Source organism: Aquarana catesbeiana, linkage group LG03, assembly GCF_042186555.1.
Source record: "Aquarana catesbeiana isolate 2022-GZ linkage group LG03, ASM4218655v1, whole genome shotgun sequence".
NCBI classification, from domain to species: domain Eukaryota; kingdom Metazoa; phylum Chordata; class Amphibia; order Anura; family Ranidae; genus Aquarana; species Aquarana catesbeiana.
In genome coordinates, this window is record NC_133326.1 from 113473419 (window position 1) to 113498403 (window position 24985).

A 24985-nucleotide genomic window follows, 5' to 3' on the forward strand; every position below is an offset into this window, starting at 1 on the left:
CTCGGCTTATACTCGAGTATATACGGTACCTGCTTTACGTTTACGTCATTTTGTTTAATATGTAAAACCTTTAATAAAGAAAAATTGAAAAGTACATTTTTTTTTCTGGTAGAGTGGGGAAGGAACAGGACCTAGGTTCCTACTGGGAGAGAAATCAAATGCAAATCTCTCCAGTTGAGATAGACTGCAAAAATAAAAATACAATTGTAACATTTCTTTTCCTGGCACCAATCCATGGCAGCATACTACTATGTTTCCTGCCATGTTGGCACCAAGAAAGCACTTTTTTTTTTTTTTTTTTTTTTTTTTTTTTAGGAACTTGAAGAAGGGTTAGAACCCAGCTCAGGTTTTCTTGTTCTGTTGTAAAAGGCAGTTTCAGGGATCGGATTTGAGCTGAAATATCCCCCAATGGGATCAGAGATAGCTTTCAAAAACTCTGTATTTACTCCCAAGTCAAACAAAAAAAAACCCCCAAAAAAACACAAATTGTAGAAAAGAAGTTTATTGAATATCTTTCTTTTTTTACTCACTAGGCTCTGCAAGGCAATGGCCATTACCATAAAAAGCTGGTGCTGTCAAAACTGAACCCACAGAGCAGTGATTTTAGGTTCTCCGTTTTCGCTTCCTACATAATAAAGCAGGCCTCCGCCGTCAGGCCTGAACTATGTCACGTAATCAAATTTTATTATTCTTTAATGACAGCGTTGTCTGAAAAGAAGGATTAAGACCGCTCTTTAGTTATATATTACAATGATATGTGTCTTTCAACATTTGTACAAATCCAATCTGTATTAGACTTGGAAAGCCAGGCTGCACTGAGTAATGACATCTGAAAATGTAAAGCCAAGCTTTTCAAGTCACTACTGCAGAAGAAACACTAGTACTCAACTGGCTGCTAAACTCATTTTGTAAATACAAAGAAACGGAAAAACATTGGAGAAAATATACAAGATAAAGAATCTACATATTTTACATCTTAGTACAGCGTCAAAAATGCAGCAAGTGACAGATAAAGCAGTTCATTACATTACAATCGGATAGTTCACAAAATTACAATTCTGTAAATTTTGAAATACAGATTTCAAAAATATCAGTTAATCCCCTTTCTCCACAAGCAACCCCAATGAATAAAAGTAAAAATCAGAAAAATATTTTAGCCCCACATAAAAAAAGATCAAGAAGAAGAGCAACAAGTTAATTAGTTCATCTTGTCAGAATATATATATTTACATATATATATGTAGAATTCCATATAGTCTCTTAGTGGAAGGGGGAATGAGTGGAGTGCTGTAATCTGCCCCAAGGGGCATGAAAGAGGCAATTGGCTTTAGAGAATACGTTTTACTCCCTGGAAAAGCATTAAGGAGGGGAGGAAGGAGGAGGCAGAAGGATAAGAACAATGACAGACGATGGAATGAAGTTGCTCAATTGCCCTGGAAGGCCCCCCTTGCAGCAGAGCTGGCGGCTCCAGCAGCAGCATTCTGCACATTGCGGTTGGAGAGGATACCCTGGGAGAACTCCTCCTGTGCTCTCTGGAAGCTGGCACCTGTCCGGCGGTACATTGAATGAACCTGTCAGGTACAGGCAAGAGTAAGTGGAAATATTAACACACAATCAATAAAAAAAAACATAGCATTCTGGCATTTTATGTCATTAAAAAGGATCTGTTTCTATTGACAAATTAGGACACTCTAATCTGCCATTAAATTCAAATTTCTGAGGAATTCTGTACATTTTGTACACAGAGCCATTCCTTCGAAAATAAACTTCCTGCTTGCATGACTGGCTCTTTTTCCCAGAAATATGCACAGAGCTTGATGAAGAATTGTAGGCATCACCTTGTACGGTAAAACCTTGGTTTGAGAGCATTTTGCAAGACAAGCAAAATTTTTAAATACATTTTGACTTATTATACAAGTGATGTCTTGATAAACAAGTAGCGTCACCTCATAACTGAGTATAAAAGAGATGAGAGGCATCTAAGTGTAGCAGTATGGTTACATTTATTAAAGGTACAACATTTAGCAACATATTGCTACACTTAGCAGCGCCTGTCTTCTCTTTTATACTCTGGAGCTCCTGCTGGATTTTGCTTCTAATCCCCTTGTGGAGGCTATAAACTGAAGGACCTATGCATAAATGGTTGTGGAACGAATCATCTGAGTTTCCATTATTTCTTATGGGGAAATTTGCTTTCATATACAAGTGCTTTGGATAACAAGCATGTTTCTGGAACGGATTATGCTCGCAATCCAAGCATTTACTGTATATCCTTTAGGTTACTGCAGTCAGACTTTAGGCTTCTGTGAGATACCATTCATCTTCAATGATACACCAACCCAGTAGCATACCTAGCAAATCTGATTTAATTTAAATTTGAATACTCCCCTACGACCAAATTTATTTTCAGTAACAATCATGAAATTAACTCTTGGGGCTGGGGTAGAAGCAGAATCACTCATTGGTAGGCAGAAAGCAGCAGCTGTAAGTAGGGATTGCAACTTTATGCAAAAAGGTACTGAACTTCATTATCAATCCACTTGACCTGCAAGAGCTCAGAAGGGCTATCTATTGCAGACTTGCCAACATGTGAAAATAGGAGGGATGCCCCAGAAAACATCTGAATGTGTGGCCAATAAAGTGGGCATTGCTATATTGTGTATGGCTTGTAGTACGGCAGAAAAATAAACATCATTACTAAAGTCAGTGGCAGTCATGGTAAACCCCACTGGCAAGAGGGTTTTGTTTTGGAGCGCTTGGTATAGAACAAGGAAAGTTGTGGGGGAGGTGGCGCAAACCACTGTGGTGACAATGAATTGTATACAATCAATGGGTACACTAAATACAGTAGAATAAAATATGACAACTGGATATAATAAAAATCAATAGATTGCCAGGGACCACAAAGGGTTAAGAGCAAATAAAATAAATGAAGCAATGTGTAAAAGAGTCCAAGAAAATCCAAACAGCAAAGCCCGAGCACTGTAGATGCTGGCAGCCAGCCGTTAGAGTAGGGGGACAGAAAGGGAAAATGGCATCGCCATTCTAAGCCCCCGGTGGTGATAATAGACATAGCATGCATTTACCTTAAAAGAGAAAACCTACTAGAATTAAACAATTCTGTGGAATCTCCCTTACCTTATCCAGCCGCAGGGTTTTGTTATACAGACACAATCTTCACCTCTCACGGTGGGCTCCGTTTGAAAAAACCTTCAGAGACTGGGGCCCCCTACAAATAAGGGGATCCACAGTTCTGGGCCTGTAAAGCACCCGGCCAGAAATAAGGATAGAAAACCATTTTCTGATATGCGGGGTCCAGCTCTCTAAAAAGAGGAAGCGTTACAGGTAAAACCTCGTACTTCGGACACGAGGCCCGGGGTACCATCCAATTTGGCCTAGAAAAAGGACACTTTGAGATGGATCCGGTTCACCTGGCTTGCCCCAGTATAGGATATAGGATATTCCCTTTGGAGCTCAGCACAGGACATCTTTACACGTCCATCACCTAAGACACTGGGGAGGGATTATATAGGGGGTTGAACTTCCTGTTTAGGGTGTGACTAGTGTGCAATCACCTAGTGATACCTATATAACCCATCAGTAATTACTGAGGCTCTGTGTCCCGTGATGTTTGAGAAAGAAAATTGCATCTAAACAACTGCTGCGCAAATATAGTGTGACATAAAAAAAATTATAATATTAAATATATATATATATATATATATATATATATATATATATATATATATATATATATATATATATATATATATACATATATATATATATACATATATACACACACACACATATATATATATATAATATGTTTGGGGGTTCTAAGTAATTTTCTACCAAAAAAAGATTTTAACTTGAAACCAACAAATGTCAGAAAAAAGGTTTAGTGTTTAAGTGGTTAAACTTCCCTCATTTACACACAAAAGTATATTCCTTTGATCTAAAGGACAAATCCTTACAATGTTTATACTTAAGTTCCACTGCTAAAGAATGTTGTAATTCTTGGCAGACTGCCCGTTTTTTTTTTTTTTCCTTTCTTTTGACCGCTGTCCTTTAGCAGAGCAGAGAGAATTCTCTGCATAGAAAGAATCGGGAAATACTTTGTCAAGATCGCAATGGGGAAACAAAAAAATATGTGATAACGATTCTTAACGATTAATCGTGCAGCTCTAATGGGACTGCGATAGTGCAGTGGGCAATCTGATACTGACGATGGGGGGAACTGACTAACTGTCACAGACATCAACAGTGACACCAATACATCAGTGCTAAAAATATACACTGTCACTGTACTAATGACACTGGCTGAGAAGGGATTAACATCAGGGACGATCAAAGGGTTAAATATTTGCCTAACAATGTGTAATGTGTGTAGTATGTGCCGTTTTTACTCCCTGCAAAAGGGAGGGGGGGAAAAAAACAAAAAACAAAAAAAAAAACCACGACACATCGCTGCTGTCAGTAGAGAGCCCTGTGTTTACCTACACAGAGAACTCTTCTGTCATCCACTTAACTGATCGGCAGGTTCCAGCCATAAATCATTGGCCAGGACCCCATTTGGCTTGTGCTGTAGCAAATGATAGCACAGCTGGGGCAGCGCTCAATCACCCCTACACGAGAATACCAAATCATGTACGTGATTTGGCACAACAGGTTCGCCCTGCCACAGTATAAGTGTGGTAGGCAGTCTTGAACTGGCTAAATAAAACACAGACATACAACACAAAGCAATGGTGGTCAGTGGCAGGCTGAAGCTGTAAGAAATATCCAACAAATATTGGTCAGTGGGAGGCTTAGACTGTAATAAGAACCCCCCCCCCCCCCCCCAAACATTGGTGTGCAGTGGTTACTTACCTGAGCACACACTCCCACGCTGCTGCCTCTACCCATCAGCCACCACTATACTGCTACTTAGGACAGTTTTGGCTGTCTTCAGTGCACACCACTCCTACTCTGTGTGTTGTAAACTGCAGCACAGCACCAGGGCACCCTCCATGTGGTGCTACCCTGTGCGGACTGACCTCCCTAGGAACAAAACTACACCAACAAAATAATTGCATCTACCCTGTAGAGCTGCACGATTAATCGCCAATAATCATTATCGCGTTTTTTTCCCCGTTGCGATCTTGACAAAAGTGTTTGACGATTCTGTCTATGCAAAGAAACGCAAAAGAAAGGAAGAAAATAAAAAAAAAACTGGCAGTCTGCCAAGAATCACAACAGTCTTTAGAAGTGGAACTAAGTGTAAATATTGTAACAATTTGTCAATGGAATAGACTTGTGTGTAAGTGAAGAAAGTTTAACCACTTAAACACAAAACCTTTTTCTGACATTTGTTGGTTTCAAGTTAAAATCTTTTTTTTTTTTTTTGCTAGAAAATTACTTAGAACCCCCAAACATTATATATTTTTTTAGTAGAGGCCCTAGAGAATAAAATGGTGGTTGTTGCAATATTTTATGTCACACTGGATTTGCGCAGCGGTCTTTCAAATGCAATTTTTTAAAGAAATCACTTTAATGAATTTAAAATTTTTTATGTATACTGTGAAAGATTTTACGTCGCGAGAATCGTGATCTTTTTATTCTAAGCAAAAAAATGGCGATTCTCATTTTGGCCAGAATCGTGCAGCTCTACTACCCTGCAAACCACGCGTGATACAAAACTATTGTTTTTCCAGTGCACCAGAAAAATAACAAAAAGGTAGGCATGTTTTGTGGCTCATGGACATGCATCAAAAACTGGAAGAACACACACACACATATGCGATTGGGCTCTTGAACTTTGGAAAACTGGAGACCATACATCTATGAGGATCCAAGTATATTTTTACTATGCTGGGATGGATTACAGTTGGGAGGCTCACCAGTCAGTTTGTTGAAGCTATTGTCATGGCCTACCTCAATCTAAGGAACAGAAGTAGGAAATAATTTACAGTGAAGTCTGACAAAATTCTTACATTGTATATAACTGGCATGGGAGTGCATTTTCCTCAAAAGTGGACACCAGTTATTAGTAGCTCTTTCACATAGTGTAATGAAATTTAATGGCGACAGCTCCTTTATTCCTAATGTCTTCTCCTGTCAGTTTAAAGTATGCATATAAGAGAAAAAACCCAAATTGGGTAAAAGCTGCGCTTAGATTAAAAAATAATTAGAAAAGCTGCCAGCACCCTAAAAAAGTATGCAAACACAAAATGTTTCGTCCATAAAAGAGCTAAATGTTATACTTTCATTAGGCCACTTGAAATAGGCTATACTGACTTAACACTTTGTAAAACTTTTGGCTGATACAAAAAATAGAAACTTCCGATCCCCAGTCTCAGATCTCAAAAAAGCTGGTGCAAAACATCTGGTGGTCCCTTCACCGATTGGATTCTTGTAAATGTTTTCATTTTTTTCCCATAGGTCAAAAGTCCTCAGTTATCATGTAGCTATTTTGGCCATGTGTATCACCAAACACTCACCCTTTTCAGCATGAAGAGAGCAAAGGCAGCAGAGATGGTGAAGAAGCAAGCCACGACCATCATAATCACAGCAACAGCAATATTGGTATTTACCATGGTGAGTGCCAATATCCAGCCACTGGGAAAAAGAGAAATAAAAACAGATAAAAAAAAAAAGGAATGCTTTCCAAATAAAGGCTGCAACCAAAGAATTACAAATCTCACCTGTCACCCCAATGAGGGATACCAACAGCTTGTATGACGTAAATGATAATCTGGCAGAAGAAAATAAGGAAAAATAGGAAGAAATTGAAGGAACTGTCCGTCCTGTAAAATAAAAAAAAAAAAAAAAATACGAGAATAGGTCATTTGAAATTTTGTACAAAATGGTTCAAATACTTATTCCTATTATTATTTATAGAAAAAATATAAAACAGTTTTAGTATATTAGAGTATTTACCTTAAAGTGTATTTAATGTATCTATGTTTCCTATTCCTGATTTGTTAATTTTATGGTATGTAGACAAGTCATTATAGGCAGGCTATTTTACACAGTACAGTTATATGATGGTCATATGCGCTTTGAATGTCAGCCAATTCCTCCTGGAATATGAGCTATGGTTGGGCCCTGCTGGCACCATCTGGCTTGACAAACTTTGAAAAAAAAAATAAAGCAGCCAGGTAAAAAACTGTCAGCCAAGTAGTGATTGCATCTTATCAGGTAATGTATTAGCAGCGGCTGTCATGGCAAAGAAAATTCCTCCATCCCCGCTGTTTAGCAGGGATGGAAGAAAAGATCTGATTTCTCTTGTTCAGCCCATGGGCTAAAAGAGAGAAACCTGTGTGTGTGTATGGCCAGCATTACTCTGTCTATTTGCTGAATAAGTGTTCCGATAAGATATCAGCCCTATAGGAAGTGCATGGCTTTCAGGGAGTTGGCCAACTCAGACTTGCATTGTGAGAAGGAGCAGAAAAGCTCAGCCATTGTGTACAACTGAATGGTAGAAAGCAGAGCCAGACAAACATGAACAAACGTCTATGATCCCTTAGACACAAGTATTAATAAACACAAGATTATGTGCTGTAATATTTTCTCTTTTACCTGTTTAACAATTCTTGAAAAGACTGTACAATTCCTTAGAACGGAGTTCCACTCAAAAATGGAACTTCCGCTTTAAGGGAAGGTGACCCCCTAACATGCAACATTTGGCATGTCATTTTTTTGGTTGGGGGGGGAGCGGAAACCCTCTTTTTTGAGGGCTCCAGCTCCCACTTCCTCCCAGGGCTAAGCGGCGCCGGAAGGGGAATCACCTCTACCCCCTCACTCTCGGGAATCATCTGGGACACTTCAAAGGTTCCAGATGATTGCCCGGCCAGTCACGGCTCATGCATGCGCAGTGTGTGCCCGGCTGTGAAGCCACAGGTGGGCGCCCACAGCGACAATGCCGTCGCCGCAGAGAGGAGGGGGAGACTAGCGGGGCTTCGTTCGCCCGCATCGCTGGACACTTGGAAAAGTAAGTGTCCAATTATTAAAAAAGTCAGCAGCTGCAGTATTTGTATCGGCTGACTTTTATTTATTTTTAATTGGAACTCCGCTTTAAACTGGATTATTTTGTTTAAGAATATAAAGGGCTTTCTTAATAAAAGCACTACAACAGATTGAGCAAAATGGTGGGATTTGCATACACTGTAATAGTAACACATATGAAATCTTACCAATTGGTAAAACAGTCCATTTTGCCTTACAACGACAATCAATTAGATTAAAAAAATGACTCGAGAAAAGAAGAACTGGTTTGGTTGTGGTGGGGAACCAGATAATACACATAATTAGTTTTATTACAAAAAAAAAAAATGAAAATCACTAGTGTACCTGGCATGGTAGTAAGGCAAAAATTAAACTTCTATAGCTAATTTAGTTAAGAACACAACTGCAGCAACCCAGAGAATCAATCTGAATATATCTTTCCATGTTATGTCAAGTTTGATTGCCGAGTTATTTCACTTATGCCCTGTACACACGGTTGGATTTTCCAATGGAAAAAGTGCGATCGGATTGTGTTGTCGGAAATTTCATGTGTGGGCTCCATCGGACTTTTTTCGTCGGAATTTCCGACACACAAAGTTTGAGAGCAGGCTATAACATTTTCAGACATCAAAATCCGATAGTTTACATTCCGATCATGTGTGCACAAATCCAACGCACAAAGTGCCACACATGCTCAGAATAAAATTAAGAGACGAAAGCTATTGGCTACTGCCCCGCTTATAGTTCAACGTAAGTGTTTTACGTCACCACGTTCAGAACGATCGGATTTTCCGACAACTTTGTGCGACTATGTGTATGCAAGACAAGTTTGAGCTAACATCCGTTGGAAAAAATCTGATGGATTTTGTTGTCGGAATGTCCGAACAATGTCCGACCGTGTGTACAGGGCATTAGGGTTGTCTTGCTTAATAAGCATTTAGTGTCTTATAAATTATATGGCCAGCCAAATGCACCATATAGTTATTCATTTATATATCAGCTTCACTTTCAATGGAACCGTTCAGACAAGATTTACAGACAAGGAAACAAAAACACACAAGTATGGTTGACCTTCTTGGGACATCACAGATCAAGGTTCTACCTCTGTCCCATGGTTAACCAACAACTTCTAGACACCCAAGGAAATGAATGAATTTCAGACTCTGAGGCTGGGTTCACACTATTGCAAATTGGATGCGGATTTCTCTGCATCTAACTTGCATGTCAGGAGATTGTGACCGGCTTCCAATGGAGCCGGTTCACACATGTCTGGAGCGGCTCCTGTGCGTCTCCTGGTCCGTTTAAGGTCAGAATTCAGTCAAAAATTTGCACTGAAAATAGGCCCTGAAACAGGGAACAGGGGCGCGCGGGACCTCTGCATTGAGGCAGTTCATGCTGTGGTGTGAACCCAGCCTAAATCTGTGCTGTTTCCCTAATCTCAGCATCGGGTTTACTAAGAAAAGGGCTGCTATTGAACAGCATGTAGCAAGTAGGGAAATGCTCTGCAAAATACAGTGCCTGAAAAAGTATTCATACACCATTTTCCCATATTTTGTCATGTTACAACCAATAACGTAAATGTATTTTATTGGGATTTTACGTGATAGACCAACACAAAGTGGCACATAATTGTGAAGTGGAAGGAAAATGAAAATGGTTTTCAAATTTTTTTTACAAATATCTGAAAAGTGTGGCGTGCATTTGTATTCAGCCCCCTTCACTCTGATACCCCTAACTAAAATCTAGTGAACCAATTGCCTTCAAAAGTCACCTAATTAGTAAATAGAAACCACCTGTGTGTAATTTAATCTCAGTATAAATACAGCTGTACTGTGAAGCCCCAGAGATTTGTTAGAGAACCTTAGTGAACAAACAGCATCACAAATACCAAGGTACACACCAGACAGGTCAGGGATAAAGTTGTGGAGAAGTTTAAAGCAGTGTTAGGTTATAACAAAAAATATCCCAAGCTTTGAACATCTCACAGAGCAAGGTGCACAACTGCAAACGTACCAGGACATGGCCGTCCACCTAAACTGAAAGGCCGGGCAAGGGGAGCATTAATCAGAGAAGCAGCTCAAGAGGCCCATGGTAACTCTGGAGGAGCTGCAGAGATCCACAGCTCAGGTGGGAGAATCTGTCCACAGGACAACTAATTCGTTTTTTAATTAATCGCCATTGGCCGATTGTGCTGATAAAAAAAGGCAGATTATAACTTCAGCCCACTTGCAAATGACTTCTGTATAGAAGTCAAAACAAGTTGCCTGAAGTCTTTGGTGGAGCAACTTGTTTCTCCTCTCTGGGCAGCCTGCCAAGTCTGAGAAAAGAACCAAGAAGTGTGTAGGAGTTCTCAGTTTAACCATTTAAAGACTAAATCTTTTCTAACACTTGTTGCTTACAAGTAAAAATCCTGTATTTTCTGCTAGAAAATCACTTAAAACCCCCAAAAATTATATTTTTTTTTAGCAGAGACCCTAGGGAATAAATAGCGGTTGTTGCAATATTTTATGTCACACGGTATTTGCGCAGCTTGTCTTTCAAATGCTATTTTTTTTGAAAAATACACTAATGGATTAAAAAAAAAAAAAAAACGAAAAAACAGTAAAGTTAGCCCATTTTTTTTCGTCCAAACGTTTTGATAACCTGTTTTTGTGTATTTAATATTTAAGATATATTTTATTATTTTTTTTTTTTATCTAAATTATACATACAAGTGAACGGATTGGAGGTTTGTTTTGTTTAATGTTTAAATGTAAGAAATTTTCTGTATCACTTATTAATTAAGGTTGGAGCGGGCAGGCGTTTACAGTAAAACACTGCTAGATTTAGCGGCGCTTTACCATCATTTCATCGGCGCTATTTGGCTGCTAGCGGGGAGCTTATAACCCAGCTAGCGGCCGCTGAAATGCGCCCGTGAAGCGCCGCTGCCGAATTGCTTTGCAGGCGCTTCGGCAGCGGTGCGCATTCATTTCAACAGGCAGGAGTGGTGGAGGAGCGGTATACACTGCTCCAAAGATGCTGCTTGCAGGACTTTTTTTTTTTTTTACATCCTGCCAGCGCGTCGCCTCAGTGTGAAAGCACTTGGGCTTTCACACTGAGACTGCAGGGGAGCCGTTTTGCAGGCACTTTACAGGCACTAAAGGGTCTAATGGTTAGATTTTATGAGATGAAGGGGGAAAAAAAAAAAAAAAAAATCGGCCTAACATATCGGCCCAAAAAAACCCAAAAACGGTATCATATATCGGCTGCAATTTCTAAATATCGGCATCGGCCAGAGAAAAACCCATATCGGTCGACCTCTAAAACTATTAGTCGTGCACTCCACAAATCTGATCTTTATGGAAGATGGCAAGAAGAGCCATTGTTGAAAGAAAGTTATAAGAAGTCCTATCTGCAGTTTGCGAAAAGCCATGTGGGGGACGCAGCAAACATGTGGAACAAGATGTTCTGGTCAGATGAGACCAAAATTTTACTTTTGGGCCTGAAAGCAAAAAGCTATGCGTGGCGAAAAACCAACCCGAAAACCAACACTGCACATCCCCCTGAACACACCATCCCCACTGTGAAACATGGTGGTGGCAGCATCATGTTGTGGGGATGCTTTTCTACAGCAGGGACAGGGAAGCTGGATGGAGCCAAATACAAAGCAATCTTAGAAGAAAACCTTTTAGTGTCTGCAAAAGACTTGAGACTGGGGCGGAGGTTCACCGTCCAGCAGAACAATGACCCTAAACATACAGCCAGAGCTACAATGGAATGGCTTAGATCAAAGCATATTTATGCGTTAGCATGGCCCATCAAAGTTCAGACCTAAATCCAATTGAGAATCTGTTGCAAGACTTTAAAATTGCTGTTCACAAATGCTCTCCTCCATCCAATCTGACAGAGCTTGAGTCATTTTGCAAAAGAAGAATGGGCAAAAATGTCACTCTCTAGATGTGCAAAGCTGGTAGGGACATACCCAAAAAAAAAAAACTTGCAGCTGTAATTGCAGCAAAAGGTGGTTCTACAAAAGTATTGACTCAGGGGGGCTGAATACAAATACACACCACACTTTTCACATATTTATTTGTAAAAATTTTTTTTTTTTTTAAACCATTTATCATTTTCCCTCCCCTTTCACAATTATGTGCCACTTTGTGTTGGTCTATCACATAAAATCCCAATAAAATACATTTACGCTTTTTGGTTGTAACATGACAAAATGTAGAAAATATCAAGGCATACGAATACTTTTTCAAGGCATGGTATATACACAATAAAACCAGCACACAGAAGTCTATGATATAATTTACATATGTTGCTTACAGATAGCACAACATTCAGCAATCATTCAATTACCTGAAAGCCTTGTAGATTGGCCGGTACCAGCACACAAAGGCACAAGGTGTGAACAAAATAAACCACAGGATAGACAGGCCAAAATCTACACCGCCTGTTTCTGTGTTACTGGTGAAATACGCCAAGCAGGCCAGAAGATTAAGGAAAAGAGTGAATCCATGAACTTTAAGGAAAGAAGAAAAATAAAAAGGTTATATAAAATCACTACCTGTTGTGTTCAGAGAATTCAGCAGTTGACAATCTACATTAGCACTAATCTTCATTAATATTAGGGCAAATCTTCCATAACTGTACTACAAAATCACCTTTGAGCACACAAATACAGTGGGGCAAAAAAGTATTTAGTCAGCCACCAATTGTGCAAGTTCTCCCACTTAAAAAGATGAGAGAGGCCTGTAATTGTCATCATAGGTATACCTCAACTATGAGAGACAAAATGTGGAAACAAATCCAGACAATCACATTGTCTGATTTTTGAAAGAATTTAATTGCAAATTATGGTGGAAAATAAGTATTTGGTCACCTACAAACAAGCAAGATTTCTGGCTCTCACAGACCTGTATCATCTTCTTTAAGAGACTCCTCTGTCCTCCACTCATTACCTGTATTAAAGCGGTAGTAAACCCACTGTCTTTTTTTTTCCCCTACACCTGTAAGGTAAAAGGAATAATGAGCTAGTATGCACCACACACTAGCTCATTATGAGATACTTACCTTAGAACGAGGCGCCGACATCTCACCCGGTCCACGCCGAGGGAGCTGACATTTCCCCTCGGCGTGCCTTCCAGGTATCGCAGCTCCGGCGCTGTGAGTGGCCGGAGCTGCGATGTCGTCACTCCCGCGCATGCGCGCGGGAGACTTTTTTCAGGCAAAGTTAAAGGGTATACAACCGCTTTAATGGCACCTGTTTGAACTTGTTATCAGTATGAAAGACACCTGTCCACAACCTCAAACAGTCACACTCCAAACTCCACTATGATGAAGACCAAAGAGCTGTCGAAGGACACCAGAAACAAAATTGTAGACCTGCACCAGGCTGGGAAGACTGAATCTGCAATAGGCAAGCAGCTTGGTGTGAAGAAATCAACTGTGGGAGCAATAATTAGAAAATGAAAGACATACAAGACCACTGATAATCTCCCTCGATCTGGGGCTCCACGCAAGATCTCACCCCGTGGGGTCAAAATGATCACAAGAACGGTGAGCAAAAATCCTAGAACCACACGGGGGGACCTAGTGAATGACCTGCAGAGAGCTGGGACCAACGTAACAAAGGCTACCATCCATAACACACTACGCCGCCAGGGACTCAGATCCTGCAGTGCCAGACGAGTCCCCCTGCTTAAGCCAGTACATGTCCGGGCCCGTCTGAGGTTTGCTAGAGAGCATTTGCATGATCCAGAAGAGGATTGGGAGAATGTCATATGGTCAGATGAAACCAAAGTAGAACTGTTTGGTAGAAACACAACTTGTCGTGTTTGGAGGAGAGAGAATGCCGAGTTGCAACCAAAGAACACCATACCTACTGTGAAGCATGGGGGTGGCAACATCATGCTTTGGGGCTGTTTCTCTGCAAAGGGAGCAGGACGACTGATCTGTGTACATGAAAGAATGAATGGGGCCATGTATCGTGAGATTTTGAGTGCAAACCTCCTCCCATCAGCAAGGGCATTGAAGATGAAACGTGGCTGGGTCTTTCAGCATGACAATGATCCCAAACACACCGCCCGGGCAACGAAGGAGTGGCCAATCTCCAGATCTCAACCCCATAGAAAACCTTTGGAGGGAGTTGAAAGTCTGTGTTGCCCAGCGACAGCCCCAAAACATCACTGCTCTAGAGAAGATCTGCATGGAGGAATGGGCCAACATACCAGCAACAGTGTGTGACAACCTTGTGAAGACTTACAGAAAACGTTTGGCTCTGTCATTGCCAACAAAGGATATATAACAAAGTATTGAGATGAACTTTTGATATTGACAAAATACTTATTTTCCACCATAATTTGCAAATAAATTCTTTCAAAAATCAGACAATGAGATTGTCTGAATGTGTTTCCACATTTTGTCTCTCATAGTTGAGGTATACCTATGATGACAATTACAGGCCTCTCTCATCTTTTTAAGTGGGAGAACTTGCACAATTGGTGGCTGACTAAATACTTTTTTGCCCCACTGTATCAGGAAATTGATCATTAAAATGCCCATTTTAACTGTATGTTTAAACATTACCCAAATTTACCCACATACATCCCCTCAAAAAAATGTCCCACCATCATTATTCTTTTACCTTTTTTGTTTAGTGACATCATCAATAGGTTTTTAAACATTTTTGCAGAGGCAGCTGCTAGGAGACATTGACACAGGCACACCCCCAAGAACTACATCTCCCAAGAGCTCTTTCTCTAAAGACTCTGGGCAGGATCACGGTTTTGCTGGGAAAAAATCAATGCATCCACATGCAGTGGGACAGAGAGGGATAGAGAATAAGTAGACTTCTGCAGTCCACCAGACACAGTGTTGACAACTTTGCTTGGGATTTCAGCTAATGAGGAGGGAGAGAGCTGAGAGAGCAGTCACTCTTGCGCACATTGCTGGATCGCGATCGGGCTCAGGTAAGTATTGGGGGTGGGGACTGCGGGTGAAGCTGCATACGGAAGGTTTTTTTACCTTGATGCATAGAATGCATCAAGGTAAAAAAACAAAAACCTTTAACTTTTCGAACAACTTTAACTACTCAAATTCTAAATACTTACACATCCATAGGTAGTAAAGCATTTTACAGACGCGTTGATAATCTGCTGGGATGTCTGCAGAGAAGTCCTGGTAGAAGCAAGGCTTGATCGGGCACTTTGCAGGTAGAGGGGGCCAGTTATTCTGTCTTACTGCAGAAAAAAAAAGCAAGTATTGTCTTTATTGGCACAAATTTTTACTTTCAGGGATCAGAAAGAAATCAAGAGAAAATTTACATTTACATAATAAAGGGTCTTTACACACAGGGGTGGTAGGGACTGGTCGACCATGCGACCGATTGGCTGTCACATGATCGGGAGCCAGTCCTAGTGGGAAAATTAGCAGAAAGCCGTCAGGAAACACAGTGAGCACAGAAAGCCTAGTTACCCAAAGATGCATATGTGCAGTGTGTGGGCATTAAAGCTTACCCCTTTTGCTGCCGCACAAATGCTTTACATAGATGGCAAGGGATTAAAGTAATCATATGTCTGAGCATAGACGAGGAAACATTAGAGCATATTCCAATCTCTTTTGGCTCTTTCAGCTATGGCTCCAATGCCATATTACTGAAAAAACATAACAGAAAGACAGCAGATAACAAATTCAACAGTTCAGGCTCACAGCGCTAAGATTAGCACAGCTCTGTAGTCCACAATGGAATGTCAAATATTAAGGCAAGCAATTTACACTATTGGTCACAGACTAGACATTCCAGATAAAGCTGAGTAATTCATTCCTTTGTTCACATAGAATATTTAGAGTCCTTTCACACTGCCAGCGCCCGGGCATTGCTACAACTAGCGGTGCTTTAACGTAGTTTTTGAGGCGCTTTTCAGGCACTAGCGGGGCGCTTTCAACCCCCGCTAGTGGGCGAATAAAGGAAAAAACACCCGCAAAGCGCCGCTGCCCAGGCGCTCTGCAGGCGCTGCCCATTGATTTCAATGGGCAGGGGCGCTTTAGGAGCGGTGTATACACCGCTCCTAAAGCACCTCAAAGAAGTTGCTTGCAGGACTTTTTTTTTACGTCCTGCCACCGCAGCGCCCCAGTGTGAAAGCTCTCGGGCTTTCACACTGGGATTTCAGATGTGGCTTTTTTCAGATGCTATTTTTAGAAAAACGCCTCCAGTGTGAAAGGGGTCTAAATGCAAGTTATTGTTTTATTATTCAAAAATACCTTTTATTAAAGCGCACAGCATACATACTGGCACATTACAAAACGTGATTGTAGCGACATCAATATCATCAACATTACAGAATTTAATTTGTACTTTGTTCTTGGTATGCCAACATAAGCAAATTACTGACAGTGTAGTAAAAGGTTATTAAAAGAGGAGTTCCAGCCTGAAAAAAAAAAAAAAAAATTTTTTAAGTCAGCAGCTACAAATACTATAGCTGCTAACTTTTAATATAAGGCCACCAGGGATCCCGTGATGCCGGCACCCCAGGCCGATTTGTCCCATCGTCTTCAGGTGCATGCGCTGGCATTGCAAGTAAGAGAAACCGGCAGCCGCTTTCCTACTGCGCATACGCGAGTCACGCTGCACTTTTCGGTATGGTCCCGTCGTCTTGTGGGACACACACAGGTCCCAGAAGGCAGCGGGGGTGGGGTGGGGGATCAGGAGGGGCCGGACATGACACAGATCACTGTGTGGTGATCTCATCAGGAAGTGAGAGTGGGTACCTGTGAAAACCAGGTACCCACGCGCCCCCCCCCCCCCCCAAAAAAGTGCCAAAATGTGACCGTGGGGGGGGGGGGGGGGGGGGGGGGGACGGACGTGCGAACAAGCGGAGCTTTACCTTTGGGTGGAGCTCCGCTTTAAGATTTAAGTTTAGATACATGGGTATAATGGTAAAATTAATAAGTATCAAATGTTAAACTAAACTAGTGTGGCATGGTTACCCTAACGGAGCTGTGGAGTTTTTTTACAATGCAGGATTTTACTTCTAAAACCAGACAAATTAAATAATTTACAGGGAATGTCTATGACAAAGTTGTCAGAAACATGGTAGGGAACTGCTAAGGAACATATGAGGATTGAGTGATTACTTAAAGTGGATTGCAAGGATAACCATTTGTCTAAAATAAATAAATAAATATATAAAAAAAAAATCACAATCTGTTTGTATGGTAAATTAGCATTATTATCTATCCTTCATTGGGAGATCATAGGCGGAAGAGCTTGTATCTGGGAGTTTAGCTAGAAGCTTTGTGGTAGTAAAATAAAAAAAAAAAAAAAAAAAAAAAAAGGAATTCTTATATAAAAAAAGTATGGTTATTAAGTGTCAAGGTCAGAACAAGCATGCAGTAAGCACACAATACTTAACCTGCACACCACTTCATCTAGGAGGTCAGCAATGACTACCTCTATATTTATTTAAACTGAACCAAAAGCCCAAACTACCCCCCCCCCCCATATTTTAGAGTTCGTAAAAGTTATAGCCCTGTTTTTTTTTCCCCAACTCTACCCCACTACTAAGATTTCCCTTCACTTCCCATAGCGACAACAGGAAGTGAGGGAATACCTGGTTGTCCCCAGAACTAGCGTCCAAATTGGAAGATATTCCCTCTACTCCTGAGTGGTGACAACTCAAAATATGGAATTTGCTTTCACTCTGTGATAATCGTGATGAAGACAAATAAAGAGGGTGCATTTCCCTAACAGGAACACAGACAGCAAATAAACTCTTATCAGAACAAAGAAAAGATTTGGCTGCAATTGCACTTGTAAAATAGAACTAAAGGCAAAAGCAAAAAACGTTTTTTATTTAAGATAGAGTAAAAGGGTTAAAACCTATAATTTTTTTGCCATTTGAGTCTCATAGGGCAGATTTACCTTCACTACATGTGAGTCAAAACAGGCGAGAGGAAATCCCTGCAAATTAAAAGAATCCTTTGGGGACCCCCAGGTCACCAGAACTAGTGTCCCCATTGGAAGATTTCCCTCTATTACTTTTTCGGGGACAACCCAAAATTTGGAATTTTCTTTTACTTTTAATGGTAACGGGGGCACAGACCGCAACAAACACCTAATAGGTGTTCCAATCCATCACAAAACGGAAAAAAAAAAATTGGAAGGAAGGAAGGTTTTGCTTTTAGTTATACTCTAGCCACTTCAATACTGGGCACTTATACACCTTCCTGCCCAGACCAATTTTCAGCGCAGTCGCAATTTGAATGACAATTGCGCGGTCATCCATCACTGTACCCAAACTAAATTTTTATAATTTTGTTCCCATAAATAGAGCTTTCTTTTGGATCACCTCTAGGATTTTTATTTTCTGCTAAACAAATAAAAAAAAAGACCGAAAATTTTGAAAAAAAAAAGTTGTTTTTTTTTTTGTTTCTGTTACAAAACTTTGTAAATAAGTAAGTTTTTTCCTTCACTGATGGGGTTGCACTGACGGGCACTGATAAGCACTGATGATGGGCACCAATATGCGGCACTGATGGGTACACATAGGAGGCACTGATAGGCGGCACGGATGTACACTAATGGATAGTACTGGTGGGCATCACTGATTGGCAGGCATCCGTCAGAATGTGTAACGGAAGGGAGGTTTTAGTCGCCGCCATCTTGCTACACCCCGCACCCGTCCACAGTAAGGATACAGTGAAAAGGAGGCAAGCGGACATATTGTTACACCCACCGGAGTTTTGCATTTTACACTTTTTTATTAGAGTAAACTGAGTTTATATAGTGAAATACAGTACTTAGAACTCCGTCTGAATGTTTAGATGTTGAATTTTAAAAGCAGTGAACTTCTGTCAGATTAGTAAACCTGTGAGATGAGCAGGCTTGCTGCTGCTTTTAAAATTCAACATCTAAACAGTCAGACGGAGTTCTAAGTACTGTATTTCACTATATAGACTCAGTTTACTATTATAAATAAGTGTTAAATGCAAAACTCTGGTGGATGTAACAATATGTCCGCTTGCCCCCTTCTCACTGTATCCTTACTGTGGACGGGTACAGGGTGTAGCAAGATGGCAGCGACGGAACGTCACTTCCGTTACACATTCTGACGGGTTGCCTAATCTGATGCTATGGGAGTCACTTGTAGCAACTCTGAGAGTTGATGTAGTCGGGCCCTAGGGTTACTGTAGGTGTTTCTGAACCTTCATGGGGGTGTTGAAAGGAGAGGAATGGAATTGTGTTATCTCTGCCCACACTCCATTCCTCTGCAGTGAATAGAGTGCTATGCAGCAGGAAGTGTAACCTTACAAACCATCTCTTGGACAAGAAATTTGCTATTCTACCTATAAAGGGCACACAAACATAAGACTGATTACATGATCATGGATTTTTTTCTGCTCTGATCTCATTCCTTTAACTGCTTGCCAGCACTTGCCGCAGTTGTTCTCCAGCGTTTTGTAGCTTCAGGCTTCAAAACGCTCAGGTGTGAATGGGGCCTAAGCAAAAGGACTGTTGTAAAAGAGCTTCAGACTCAGAATCAACATGTTTTCAGGTATATTCAGGAAAAATGGTCTCGCAATTAAGGGTCAGTTTGATTTAGATGCAGAACTGGTCAATTACTGACACCAAGCTGATGATGTTTTGATGGGAATACCAACTGATCTTTGCATGCCTTGTGAATATTCAAACACAGATATTCACAGAAACACTGCCTACAAAATACAACCATGCCTAAAAGACTAAAATAATACAAAGTGTACTTACAGTTAATATTTACATTCCTCATTTCCTTCTCCTTCCTCTCAATTTCAGCTGCTTTCTTGTCCAATTCTTCCTGTTGCTGAAGGAGGCCAGCTTGTGCAGCCATTGCTACGGCCTATAGAGATAAACACATGAACAAATATTAGAGGGAAAAGTAAGCAATTTCCCCTTATTCATTTTCAAAGTTTTGAAACACTTCCAGACTGATTCAATAAAACAGTGTAAAGGTCATCAATGATCTCCAAAGTACAGTAGCCTGTAGAAATAAATATGGTTTCCCTTTTCTGAAGTTAGATCAGGGACAGATGAATGCTGATTGAATGATAGAGATAGATAGATAGATAGATAGATAGATAGATAGATAGATAGATAGATAGATAGATACACACATACATATATTCGATCATATAATTATTATTATTACAGGATTTATATAGCGCCGACAGTTTACGCAGAGCTTTACAACATAAGGGCAGACAGTACAATTACAATACAATTCAATACAGGAGGAATCAGAGGGCCCTGCTCGTTAGAGCTTACAATCTAGGAGGGAGGGTCAAGTTATACAAAAGGGTAATAGCTGTGGGGGATGAGTTCATAGAGAAAATAGTGCAGTTGTTAGATGGAGGCAGGATAGGCTTCTCTGAAGAGGAAAGTTTTCAGGGATCGCCTAAAAGTGGATAAATTTGGAGACAGTCTGACAGATTGGGATAGGGAATTCCAGAGGATGGGCGAGGCTCGGGAGAAGTCCTGGAGGCGGATATGGGAGGAGGTAATGAGGGAGCTAGAGAGCGGGAGGTCTTGGGAGGAACGAAGAGGGTGATTAGGTTGGTATTTTGAGACTAGGCTAGTGATGTAGCTGGGGGCAGAGTTGTGGATGGCTTTGTAACTTATTGTTAGTATTTTGAATTTAATTCGTTGGGCGAGTGACAGCCAATGGAGGGATTGGCAGAGAGGGGTAGCCGACACTGAGCGGTTTGTAAGGTGGATGAGTCTGGGAGCAGCATTCATGATGGACTGAAGGGGGGATAGTCTATTTAAAGGTAAGCCAATGAGGAGGGAGTTGCAGTAGTCGAGGCAAGAGATAACCAGGGAGTGAATCAGGAGCTTTGTGGTTTCACTGATTAGAAAGGGACGTAGTTTAGAGATGTTGCGGAGGTCGAGGAGGCAAGCTTTGGAAAGTGATTGGATGTGGGGCGGAAAGGAGAGTTCAGAATCCAGGATAACACCTAACACCCTGACATGTGTGGATGGGTGGATGGTTGTGCCATTGCTCTTGACAGACAAGTCAGGGGAAGAGGCACATGGGGGAGGAAATATTATAAGCTCGGTTTTGGACAAGTTGAGTTTGAGGAAGTGGTGTGACAGTCATACAGATATGCCTGTTAATAAGTTAATGATGCGTGAGGAGGCTGATGGAGCGAGTTGAGGGGTGGGGAGATAGATTTGTGTGTCGTCAGCGTAGAAATGATATTGAAAATCACGAGAGGCTATCAGCTGACCCAGGGAAGAGGTGTAGATTGAAAAAAAAAAGAGGTCCAAGAACAGAACCATGGGGGACCCCGACAGAGAAGGGAAGAGGAGTGGAGGAAGTAGAATTGTAAGTGACACTGAAGGTGCGTTGGGATAGGTCATACAATTGCTATACAAGCCATATTCTAACAGAATGCTATTAATCCTTAACGCAGGCACCTCTGGGCGTTTACGGGTTTTCTGATGCTGGGAGGTGGACCGGGGTTTATGATCATGTGACCGCCATGATTGGCTGTCACAGCGGTCACATGATCTGAAAGCGCTCTGTTAGGTGCCGGAAGCCTGCATTCTCAGCACAGGTTTGTGTACATTTTGGTACGCAAATACGCTCGGCATGAGGATCCACCTACGAGAAGCAGCATATTTGCTTAATGTTGACGTGAAGAGGTTAAACATTACATTTCCTTTTTATTCTTCTCTGCTGTATTTTTCTGCGAAATTCAATGCAATTTGGCAACCTGGAGTACAGAACTTCCCCAGAAATGTAATTTCCTGCTTGTGTGATTGCATGCTGGTCTGGGTTAAGATACAAGTATATTTTTAGGCTTCCTCTGCAATAGGAAATATATTTTTGGCAAGATACTCCCCAAGGGTTAAATTACTTCTAAAGGGATGCAGAGACTGCAGCTTTCCTCATTAGAATGCTTAACTGCATCAGCTGATTATATTGAAGAGACAAGGAAACATACAGATTTTTCCTAAGAACAGAAACAGGTAGGAACCTGCTACACAATTTGTTAAAATCCTTGCAAAGTACTTAGATCCCCCAGATAAGATTTATTGAAAATAAATAAATAAAAACCACACCATGCAAAGTGGAGTTACTCTTATAAAAAAAAACTTATATAGATCGATAGGAGTTTCTTGGTAGAAGAGACATGCACCAAGGCAATATGATAGAATTAGAGAGAAGAGAGACATGCAGTGTTCACTCCTGACATCTGTAAAATGCTGACAATGTAGCTGGGTGCTGGAACGATGCAAAGCCAGCATGCATGGGTAGGAGTTACATCACATCACCACTGCCCACCGAAACAATGAAAAGAAAAAAGGTACTTGGAGTAGCAGAGGAAAAGATGGCATTAACAGGGGACAGAACAGCAATGGGATCACAGAACTATCAGCACTAGGGGGCAAACCAAAATGTAGTTTTGCCATAACGGACAAGAGCTGCCATCCCTCGGCCACACTAAAGCTCCTCTTTAAAGCCGAATCACGGCAAAAAACAAAAACCTTCCCATGCGGTGGGACTGCCTTGTACTGCAAGGGTTTAACGTTCATTTATGACCAGAGTACTGAAGCCTTCTAAAACCACCTCCAGGTCTTTTCATGTTTTCCATGTCTACCTCTTCTAAAGGGAAGTAGTTCCACTTTCTGCGCCCAGAGGGGAATACACAGCAACCCAGGTCCTCTAGGGAAGTGCTTGTGACAAAAGGGCGGGAGGAAGTGCTTCAGTACCTTATAGGAGCTCTGGGCGGAAATTGGTGGAAACAGTGCAACCTGTGGTATGATGTAATGCCTGATCATCCACCTAAGACTAAACTCCGAATGGTGGAAAATTTACTGCCACTTTGAAAGTTTGAACACTTAACAAGTGAATAAAATCACACACAATGTACAGGTTCCTGGTAGTTTATTAATTTAACAAATGCTATTCAGGAGACACTAATAAAGTATCTTGCAAGTAGTAGAGATGATAAAAAATTTTACTTGCTTCAGGGCTTCAGTAATAGTACAACCTTTCTGCGTCACTGGTACCTGTATAAGTCCAGGCTTCATCTGTCACACGGACTTACCCCTGGAGGTGTCTTCAGGGTCTGGGAATCCAAGGAATGGATCACAGCCTTGGACCAGTATAGCACCCTGCAGCTAACTACACACATTGCACTGAATGCCAGGGTGAGCACCCAAGAAAAATCCAGTGTCTGCGTTTTATTGTTGTAGTAGAAGGCAGTGAAGAGGTTGACTGAAGCATTCAAAGAAAACAAGAACTAGTAGGCATAGAAACATCTCCATAAAGGAATCCCCTTTGCTAGTATCCACTACCAAAAAACTGAGGTCTCATGAAGTAGAGTTATAGGGGTCTGCCCAAATGGGGCAAGTCCAAAAGCTTTGTCAGTGTCCAATCACCTGAAAGTAGCAGCCTATAACCCAGGGTCTAAGGCCTGATTCACACCTATGCATTTTAGTGCTTTTTACAGATTTGCACTACAGTCCATTTAACATGTTTTACTATGGAACACGTTCTGTAATGCAAATCTGCAAAAGGCAAAAAGCACTAAAAATGCATAGGTCTGAATCAGGCCTTAGAGTATCCAGGCTGTGTCCTGCACTGCAAGATTAAGATAAGATAAGTACTTTTAATTCCCTGACACTCCACTCCCACAGACTCCCTACCAGGCTACTAGACCGGTGCCCACAGCCTCTTCTGCCCTATGGCAGTCTGGCAGCCACATGTCCTCTGACGTCATCAACTCAAATGTGGGGGGGCCCATAGCCCTGCATTAGACTTGAGGATGCCGAGGGACAGCCAACAAGTCGGAATGTAGATGGGAGAACACCTGCTCCTGTGGATTAGGATAAAAAATGTGCTTTTTCCGACACTATAGACTTAAAACACGTATTTGACCCTCGCAGTACAGGGGCAGCCCCACTACAAGGGAGGAGATAGGCTTTCAAGGTGAACAAAATCTTCATATACATATTACTGTAATGCAGTCAGAATGCATAAACTAGAGGTCGGCCGATATTTGGTGTTTTTTACTTAATCGTCATCGGCTAATAAAAAAAGAGGCCGATATCAGCGGACTTGCAAATGACTTCTGTAATAGAAGTCAATACAAGTTGATTGTAATCTTCTGTGAAGCAACTTCTCTCCTATATATATATAATTTTTAGCAGAGACTCTAGGGAATAAAATAGCGGTTGTTGCAATATTTTATGTCACACGGTATTTGCGCAGCGGTCTTTCAAATGCAATATTTTTTGAAAAAATACACTAATAAATTAAAAAAAAAAAAAAAAAAAAAAAAAAACTAAAAGCAGTAAAGTTAGCCCATTTTTTTTTCATCCAAAAGTTCTGATTACCTGTTTTTGTGTATTTAATATTTAAGATATAGTTTTAAAAAAAAATTTTTTTATCTAAATTCTACATACAAGTGAACTGATTGGAGGTTTGTTTTGTTTAATAAATGTTTAAATGTAAAAAAATTTTCTGTATCACTTAAGGTTGCTTTCACACTGGAGCGGGCATGCGTTGACGGTAAAACACTGCTAGTTTTAGCGGCGCTTTACCGTCATTTTAGCTGCGCTATTCCGCTGCTAGCGGGGCGCTTATAACCCAGCTAGCAGCCGAGGAAGGGTTTAAATGCGCCCCTGAAGCGCTGCTGCCGAAACGCTTTGCAGGCGCTTCGGCAGCGGTGCGCATTCATTTCAATGAGCAGGAGCGGTGGTATACACCGCTCCAAAGATGCTGCTTGCAGGATCGCATCGCTTCAGTGTGAAAGCACTCGGGATATCACACTGAGCTTGCAGGGGAGCCGTTTTACAGGCACTTTACAGGTGCTATTTTTAGCCCAAAGACACCTGAAAAACGCCCCAGTGTGAAAGGGGTCCAACTGTTAGATTTTATGAGATGAAGGGAAAAAAAAAAAAAAAAAAAAAAAAAAAAAAAAAAAAAAAAAAAAAAAAAAATCGGCATCACATATCGGCCACCGC

General features: G+C 41.0%; 1 protein-coding gene across 1 annotated transcript in view; it reads right to left on the minus strand.

The window, feature by feature from the left end:
- Window positions 1-486: 486 nt before the first annotated feature.
- The window catches only part of SCAMP2 (secretory carrier membrane protein 2), a 57355-nt gene continuing 32856 nt past the window's right edge, over window positions 487-24985 (minus strand). The window contains exons 4-9 of the mRNA XM_073619020.1: window positions 19739-19850; window positions 15084-15212; window positions 12331-12493; window positions 6687-6788; window positions 6483-6600; window positions 487-1571 (exon numbers count right to left, since the gene is read on the minus strand). Coding sequence (XP_073475121.1) covers window positions 1425-1571; window positions 6483-6600; window positions 6687-6788; window positions 12331-12493; window positions 15084-15212; window positions 19739-19850 — 771 coding nt within the window. The 3' untranslated portion in view covers window positions 487-1424. The remainder of the gene's footprint in view (window positions 1572-6482; window positions 6601-6686; window positions 6789-12330; window positions 12494-15083; window positions 15213-19738; window positions 19851-24985) is intronic.